Source organism: Bos javanicus, chromosome 29 (assembly GCF_032452875.1).
Source record: "Bos javanicus breed banteng chromosome 29, ARS-OSU_banteng_1.0, whole genome shotgun sequence".
NCBI lineage: Eukaryota > Metazoa > Chordata > Mammalia > Artiodactyla > Bovidae > Bos > Bos javanicus.
The window spans coordinates 27,167,101-27,176,606 of NC_083896.1; the positions used below are offsets into that span (position 1 = coordinate 27,167,101).

The following is a 9,506-nucleotide window of genomic DNA, read 5'->3' on the forward strand; positions in this document are numbered from 1 at the left end:
TGGGCTATATTACATAGTTTTTATGGATCTGCTATAATTGTGAAACTGGCATTTGAGTCATAGTACTAACCACAGAAGGGAGAAAGAAAAGAGTTAGGACAGATTAGCTGATTCATGCTTCTGCTGGCACTAGTGGCATTTAAGAAACCCCCAACGTACAAGGTGTTACTTTATTGATCATTCAAAATCAGACTTTAAAAAGATTTTAAACTCACACTAGTGCTACTTTATTGATTGTTAGCAGTACCGTTCATCTTCCAAGTGAAAAAAATCCATAGTGATAATTTTAAAATAAAAGAGAATAACTTGTTTCTTAATGCTTTTCTTAAATGAGAAACATAAGGAAAACATAAGAAAATTGTGAAAATGGAGATGAAAAGACCTAAAAATAGGAACAATTTGAGAGAAGAGTCAGATTTCCTTCCCCATGGTGAGAAATAGGATGAGAAAGCTGCCACTAAAATTATTAAAAATAAACACATGGAATCTCCTGTCCTATGACAACCTGCACAGAGACTTTGATTCTAATCAAAATTTTCCCCTCCCCAGGGTTTTTCTCAGAGCAAGTTTAACATCTTTGTTCCTCAAGCTGTAGGTTAAGGGGTTCATCATGGGAACCACATTGGTGTAAAAGACAGAAGAGATTTTCCCCACATGCATGGACCCAGCAGATGACGGTTTAAGATACATGATTGCCCCTGAACCAAAGAACAGAGAAACAGCAATTATGTGGGAACTGCAGGTGCTGAAGGCTTTGGACCTGCCCTCTGTAGAGCATATTTGGATGATGTTGGAGAGAATGAGACCATAAGAGACAAAGATCGTGAGACTGGGTACAATGATATTGATGCCTACCACAATGAAAACTACCAGCTCATTCATGTAAGTACTTGTGCAGGAGAGCTGAAGCACAGGGAGGATGTCACACAAATAATGGTTGATGGTGTTTGCATCACAGAAGGTCAGTCTCAGCATGCATCCAGTGTGAGCCATGGCACCAGAAAATGCCATCAAGTAGGAACCAAGCATAAGGCTGGAACACACTTTAGGGGACATCACAACATTATACAAAAGTGGGTTACAGATGGCCACATAGCGGTCATAGGCCATTGATGTCAGCACATAGCATTCAGAAATGACAAAAAAACAGAAAAAATAGAGCTGAGTCATGCACCCCATATAAGAGATCATATTCTTCTTTGATAAAAAATCTACCAGCATTTTGGGTGTAAATACAGAAGAATAACACAGGTCTATTAAGGATAAGTTAAAAAGGAAAAAGTACATGGCGGTGTGTAGGTGTGAATTCAGCACAATTAGTGTTAACAAGCCAAAATTTCCCAACATAGTGACCATATACATTACTAGAAACAGGAAGAACAAGGGAAGTTGAAGATCTGGTTGGTCTGTTAATCCCACCAGAATGAATTCAGTCACAAAAGAACCATTTCCAGGAGCCATTCTTCACTAAGGGAATCTGTGGACACAGGAGAAAAGGGTAACATTAGAGAACAACTCAGCCCTTCTGACAATATCTCATCCTACATGAAAGTGTATATACCGAGCATGTCTGATACTAGCCAACCTGGACCCATAGAATCTGCCTTTACCATTATCATGATAGTGAGTGCCATAGACATTCCCTTACCAGAGGCTTAAGATGTTAATTACACAAAGAACATCACAAACTTAGCCTATAGAGAGAGGGCAGTGCAGCCATATGCAAAATATGCCAGAAAAAACTAAAGAGAAGAGAGAGGGATGTGCCAGGACAGAATCTTCCTTTTCACATCTCATCGTTTCTTCATTCACTTAAGCCCTTCCCTCACCAGTAAAATTAGAAGGCAGAGACCCTAGTTCCCTGTTGCTGACCTCTATTAGAGGAGTAATACATGGAGGAGTGGGAACCACATTGTCTCCAAACAAAAACTAAGGGACAAAAGGCCAGAGGAGGTTAAGTTACTGCTCTATTTCACAGAATAAAATCCATAAATGTAGAAAAGTGAGAGTTCATTCAGGGAGAAGGAACTTACTGACTGAGATACTGCATTTTCTTTTTTTTTTTTTAATTTAATTTTATTTTTAAACTTTACAATATTCTATTGGTTTTGCCATATATCAAAATGAATTCGCCACAGGTATACATGTGTTCCCCATCCTGAAACCTCCTCCCACCTCCCTCCCCATACCATCTCTCTGGGTCGTCCCAATGCACCAGCCCCAAGCATCCAGTATCGTGCATCGAAACTGGACTGGCGACTCGTTTCATATATGATATTATACATGTTTCAATGCCATTCTCCCAAATCATCCCACCCGCTCCCTCTCCAATCTCTGAACACTCTTTTATCTCCCATGAACATACTCTCCTGACAGTTTCACTTAAATATCAGGACTGCACACAAAAGGAATGAAAGTGTAAGATCTGATACCTCTGGCCTTCCATCCCAAAACAGGACAGATATTAAATCAACAGAATTCAGAAACTCACCCTCTTTGGTGCTCTCCCTTGGTATTTACCCCTGTAGTCCTGGAAAGGCAGTTTCAGGTTTGAGGTTCCTTAAATTCTAAAAGGATGCAGCCCAGACTGAGTTTCAGACATTCCCTGGAAATCTTTCTGACCTACATGTATTAATTTCAGATTATGACTTCGAGTCTTCTCAAGAATCAGGAAAAAATTAACAGCATTGTTATCAGGTTTGCCGCTTGGTAAGACACACAAGATGGAATGTGGTTTAATGATGTAGCGCTCTTGATTATAAACAGGGTGGAAGCTTACTCAGTCTCTCCTCAGGGAATAGAGTCTATGTGTGTGCAAAGAAAAAGGGAATTGGTTTTACACTCTGGACAATATTCTCTGTTTAGTTCTTTAGGGACTCAGTATTTGAATCCAGTTTACACATCACTCCAGGGACTCTACATCCCCCAAGGCAGAGGCAAAAGTAGACTCCCATCTTCCTATCATCTTCATTACTTTAGAAAAATCTATTTACAGATTCTTGCTCTGTGTCTTTCCACATCCTAAATGGAAAATTTCCAGAGAGTGCTTATAGGTTTCTTCATATCTTTACTATAAATTTTGCAAAGACTCTAGTAACTAATTTCAGTTACTGTTTTTCATGAGTTATCTAAAAAATTTTTGAGTGACTTTCTCTAAACTTTTTATGTTTAAAGCCCTACTGGAAATTTCTGAGGATCTAGCTGAGCCCTTAAATGTATTAAGTTATTTCATTAACTGAGGTCATCAGTTCCTTCTCATCATAGAAACGACTGGGGGATACAGACTTAGGGTGTGGCTTTGAGTCCTACCGCCATGCTTACTAACTTGAGCACAGTGCTTAAACTCCATGCCCCAGGTTCATAATTTCTAAAATAGTGATGATAATGATCGCATCTTTTTCATTGCATTGTCTTGATGATGAAATTAAAAACTGTACAAAAATTGGTTAGAATAGTACCAGTCAAGTGGTATATAGTCAAACAGTATCAGCTGTCATCATATATGTTGTCAAAACTTCCAGTAGGTGCTCCATCATAACACTCACCAGGCATTTCCCCCTTTAATTCCTGTGTCCCCCTAGACACTATAAGTTCTATAAGGACAAACATGTCTTCTGTCTTTTTACTTTTCTCACAGTGCTGTGTATAGTGCAGAGTACACAGTAGGCACTGCATAAATAACTCTATAAATTACGTTGTTCTTTGGTGGAATCCTTCTGAGTGTTTCTCACATTTCTCACATGCTCAGCATTAGGGTCTACAGCCACACTGACTTTAGGTTTTTATTGAACTACATGCTGAAATATGGTGACTCCAGCTGTTATTCTAGATTTTCCCACATACTCCCTCTTATTTGGATATGTACACAGCTGTTAGAATAAGTTTTGAAAGCACAGATCTCTTCCTTCCTAGTTTAAAATGTTCCGTGACCTTAAGCTACCTAATGGGCAATTGAAACACTGTAATAAAGGCACACTGGAACATTGTAATAAAAATGTAACTATCAAAACTATGATTACGTTTTGGATAAAAGTAAAGGAAGTCAAGTGAGATACTATACTTAATAGAGAAGTTTTCCTTCTTAGTCTGAAAGTACCAGGCTCTTTAACTCTTCGCATGGCTCAAAATATGAGTGCCTCCAAAACACATCATCAAGATGGTTTAAAAAAATCAAAAAATAGCAAATAGAATGAGAGAAATATGTTTGATAAGGATCTAGTATCCAAATGGGCTTCCCTGGTAGTTTAGTCAGTAAAGAATCTGCCTGCAGTGCAGGAGACCTGGGTTCGATCCCTGGGTCAGGAAGATCCCCTGGAGAAGGGAATGGCAACTCACTCCAGTATTATTGCTTGGAAAATCCTATTGACCGAGGAGCCTGGTGGGCTACAGTCCATGGGGTCACAAGAATCGGACACAACTTAGTTACTAATCCCCATGGTATCCAAAATATTTTGGCAGGCAAATTCTTTACCTCTAGTGTAGCCTGGGAAGCACATTTTTTTTTCAAAGGAGACACAGGTTCAATCCCTGAGTCAGGAAGATCCCTTGAAGGAGAAAATGGCATCCCCTTCAAATATTCTTGCCTGGAGAATCCCATGGACAGAGGAGCTTGGCGGGCTATAGTCTATGGGGTTGCAAAGAGTGGGACACAGCTGAGCATGCATGCACATGTTTTTAGCATCCAAAATGCATAAACCACTCTTTCACTCAATAATAAAAAATGCAAATAGTCCAAAGAATGCATAGTTCCGTGGAATGAAGTACAGAGTCCAGAAATATAACCACATACATTAGAAACAATAATTTTGACAAAAAAACAAAGGCAATCTAAAGGAGAAATGACAGGCTTTTAATGCAGTGAGGCAGGAATAATTAGATATACTAAAAGCAAACAAGTATACAAAGAGATTCAATGTGTACCTCATAACATTAACAAAATTGTCACAAAATGAATCATAGGTACTCATGTAAAATATAAAATTAAGAAGTTTAAAATAGAAAAAAGGACAAGATGGTGACGGAGTGTCCACTGACAGACAAATGGATGAAGATTGGTATGGAGTACTGCAATGTCACTCAGTCACAAAAAAGAATGAAATCTTGCCATTTATGCTATGGATGCATCTAAGTGAAATAAGTCAGAGAAAGACAATAATGTATGATCTCATATGTGAATTCTAAAACACAAAACAAAAATTCTAAAATTTCTAAAAAATTCTAAAACACAAAACAAAAATGTGAATTCTAAAACACAAAACAAAAATCACACATACAGAGAAAAAATGAGCAGTTGCCAGAGGAGATGGTGTGGGGGATGAGAGAAATAGGCAAAGGGAATTAAGAGGTACAAACATCTAGTTATAAAATAAATGTCATGGGAATACACAACATAAGAAAAATGGTCAAAAAAAAAAAAAAAAGAAAAATGGTCAGTAAAACTATAGTAATTTTGTATGAGGACAGATGGTTACCAGACTCATCATGGTGATCATTTCATAATGTGTTTAAATATTGAATCACTAGTTGTACCCCTGAAAATAACATAATGTGTACATCAAGTATATTTCAACAAAACAAAACAGCAACAACAAAAATCTTAAAGAAGCCAAGGGTGAGAAGTGTTTCACCTGTGAGGAACAAAGATAAGACCCAGAGGGATGGTATGGGGAGGGAGGAGGGAGAAGGGTTCAGGATGGGGAGCACATGTATACCTGTGATGGATTCATTTTGATATTTGGCAAAACTAATACAATTATGTAAAGTTTAAAAATAAAATAAAATTAAAAAAAAAACAAAGTAAATAGTATAATGGAAGACGTAATTGTTTAGACCTCAGAAACTGTGCTAAATATAAATGATCTAGATTTATGAATTAAAAGAGAGAGTGGGAGAATGAAAAAAATGACCCACCTATATGTTACATATAAAAACACATCTAAAATATAACCGTATAAGTAGGTTAAAAGTGAAAGAATGGAGAAGCATATGCTATGCAAATACTAATCAAAAGAGAGCTGCTGTGGCTAAATTATATTGGATAAAGTTCAGGCAAAGAAAATCATCAGGGATAAAGAAGGACATTATGTAATAATTAAAGAGCCAGTTCACCAAGATAATGTAACAATTTTAATGTGCATGTGCCAAATAAAAGAGCTGCCAAATACATGAAATAAAACTATCAGAACCAAAAAAAAAAAAAAAGATAAGAATTACAGAGGGACTCTCATTGGAAACCACGCAATCAAAGAGAATGGAGCGAAATATTTAAAATGTTGAAACAAAAAAATCACCAATCCGTAATTTTAAATCCGATAATATTATCCTTCAACTTCTAAGTGAAATGATGACATTCTCAGACAAACAAAATCTAAGAGAGTTTGATGTCAACAGAACTGCCTTGCAGGAAATACTAAAAGAAATTCTTTTTTTTTTCCTCTTTGAATTTTATTTTATTTTTTAATTTTACGATATTGTATTGGTTTTGCAATATATCAACATGAATCTGCCACAGGTATACACGTGTTCCCCATCCTGAACCCTCCTCCTTCCTCCATCCCTGTACCATAAAAAGAATATAGGTCAAAAGCTTGAACTGACATTTTAAAAAGAGCATTAGAGGGAAAAGATAGTCGTAAAAAGTTTGTCTTATTCTTCTTAATTTATCTAGTAGATAACTGTGTGTTTAAAATAATAGTAGCAACAGTGCATTAGTAATTACAACAAAGGTCCGTCTAGTCAAGGCTATGGTTTTTCCTGTGGTCATGTATGGATGTGAGAGTTGGACTGTGAAGAAGGCTGAGCACCGAAGAATTGATGCTTTTGAACTGTGGTGTTGGAGAAGACTCTTGAGAGTCCCTTGGACTGCAAGGAGATCCAACCAGTCCATTCTGAAGGAGATCAGCCCTGGGATTTCTTTGGAAGGAATGATGCTAAAGCTGAAACTCCAGTACTTTGGCCACCTCATGCGAAGAGGTGACTCATTGGAAAAGACTCTGATGCTGGGAGGGATTGGGGGCAGGAGGAGAAGGGGACGACAGAGGATGAGATGGCTGGATGGCATCACTGACTCGATGGACGTGAGTCTGAGTGAACTCCGGGAGTTGGTAATGGACAGGGAGGCCTGGCATGCTGCGATTCATGGGGTTGCAAAGAGTCGGACACGACTCAGAGACTGATCTGATCTGATCTGATCTGTGAAATGAATAACATCAGTGTCATACTAGCACAGAAGAAAATAAGTAGAAACTGTCCAAGCTCCCTGTACTACAGATGATATCGTATAGAGTTATTTGAACGTGGATTCGATTAAATTAAAACGTGTATTGTAAACTTTAGGATAACCAGTGTAAATATTTTAAAAGAAGGATAATTGATGTATTAAGATATGAGATAAAATTGAATAATAGAAAATGCTCAATTAAATCTGGAGAATAAGAAAACAAAGGGGAAGATAAAGAAACAAAGAACACAACATGTGCACAAGTAGAAAACACTTATAAACATGATATTAACTCAGGTTTATTAATACAACTGGTCCCCGACTTAGGACAGTTTGATTTATGATTTTTCAACTTCACCATGGGTCTAAAATAAATACGGGTCAAAAGCCACAAGCTGCAGTTCCCCATCAATCATTTGACCATGACGGTAAATAGCCCATACTTTTTCAATTGCAAAGCCTTTCACTTTCAGCACAGTATTCAGCAAATTACATGAGGTATATAACACTTTATTATAAATAGCTTTTTTTCTTTGCATATTTTAATCAAAACAACATTTTATGTTAGATGATTTTGCCCAACTTTAGGCTAATGTAAGTATGCTGAACACATTGAAGGGAGGCTAGGCTAAGTCATGACATGGCCCCAGAACCCCATCGTGAGTTGAGAAAGCTCTGCAATCACTTTAAACGTATGTCGTATAGATACACCAATAAAAAGACAGAAATTTTTATAGTGGATAATGAAAAAAATACCAAGTTTGCACTGTCTAGAAGAAACTCATTTTAAATGTAAAGATTTAAGTTAAGAGTAAAAGGATGGAGAAATACATACGATGGTAACACTCAAAAGAAAGCTGGGGTCACTATATTAACTTCAGAAAACATACATTAAGGACATAGGAAGCTTACCAGGGACATTTAATCTTTAATAAAGAAGAGGCATTACAGAATAATAATAATTAAGCAGGCAGCAGCACTGTAAGGATCCAATTGAAATTGGGAGATGGAATAGCATCTGACAACAGCCGTATGTACATTTTTCTCAAGCTCACATGGAACAACGAAAAAGTTTCTCTCTCACCCACAGCCTGGATGCTTGCGGTAGCTAAGAACATCAGAAAGAGGAAAGAGGTTGCTGCAGCCTGCTGGCTCTGAGACTGGCCTTCCTGTGCCGTCCCTCCAGGAAATCGGGGGCGGAGTGGAGCCTGCCTCCTCCTTTCTGACCTTTCCAAGACTTGTCCTATGACCTGAATTCCAGGGAAATTTGCTCCAAAAGCACTAATTCTGCACAAGCATAAAACTATTCACTTCCTGACATCTTGATGAATATTATTTTTAATACAGTCTTGAAATTCAGTGAACTAAGGAAAAGACTCAAATAAAGAGAGACTAGTCTTTCAGTAAAAGTAAGTTTGTTAGGTACGGCTTTTTGACCATCAAATTTGATGTGACTATATTTAGCATTAAAAAGAGATGTTTATATCGTGAGTCTCACCTCTTTTAAAAATATTTCATAGTGTTCAGTAAATAGTCCATGCATTAGTTTGTTAGGGCTATTATAAAGAAATACCATACTAGGTGGCTTAAAAATAGGCATTTATTTGTCACAGTTCTAGAAGCTTTAAGTCCAGGATCAAGGTGTTTGCAGGTTTGTTTTATCCTTGGCTTGCAGATGGCTACTCTGTTCCAGTGTCCCATTGTGGATTTTCCCCTGTGAAGAATATTCTTCTCTCTCTGTGTGTCCAATTTTCTTCTCAGTTAAAATGTCTCCTTCTCAGAAAAATCCTTCCTGAACACCCAGTCTGAAGTAACCATAGTTACTTCTTGTACCATCTCCTTAATTCAAGACTCTACATGGCATTTCCCATCTATACATGTGTATCTGTTTATTTGCTCATAATCTGACTCCTCCTGCTGCCCACTTGCACCCCATCTCCACCTTCCCATAAGACAATTAGCCTGATGAGGCCACAAACATTGCCTTGTTCACCATGGTATCTCTGCTGTTTAAAAACACAAACTGATGCAAAATAGTTGCTCAATTTCAATTTGTTGATTAAATAAACTATATTATTTGTACCTAATGTCCCTGGGATACCTAAAGAGAAACTTCTGAAATCTTTACTTAAAATTTTATTTATTTTTGAAAATTGGAGTATAAATGCTTTACAATGCTGTGTTAGTCTCTGCTGTACAATATCACGAATCAGCTATGTGTATACATATATTCCCTCCCTCTTGAGCCTCCCTCCCACCCTGTACCCCACCCCTTTAGGTCATCACA

At 37.5% G+C, this 9,506-nt stretch overlaps 1 protein-coding gene across 1 annotated transcript; it reads right to left on the reverse strand.

The window, feature by feature from the left end:
- Positions 1 to 528: 528 nt before the first annotated feature.
- LOC133241786 (olfactory receptor 8B8-like) lies at positions 529 to 1,461 on the reverse strand. The gene has a single exon (XM_061407708.1). The coding sequence runs from the start codon at positions 1,459 to 1,461 to the stop codon at positions 529 to 531; it is 933 nt and encodes a 310-aa protein (XP_061263692.1).
- Positions 1,462 to 9,506: the final 8,045 nt, after the last annotated feature.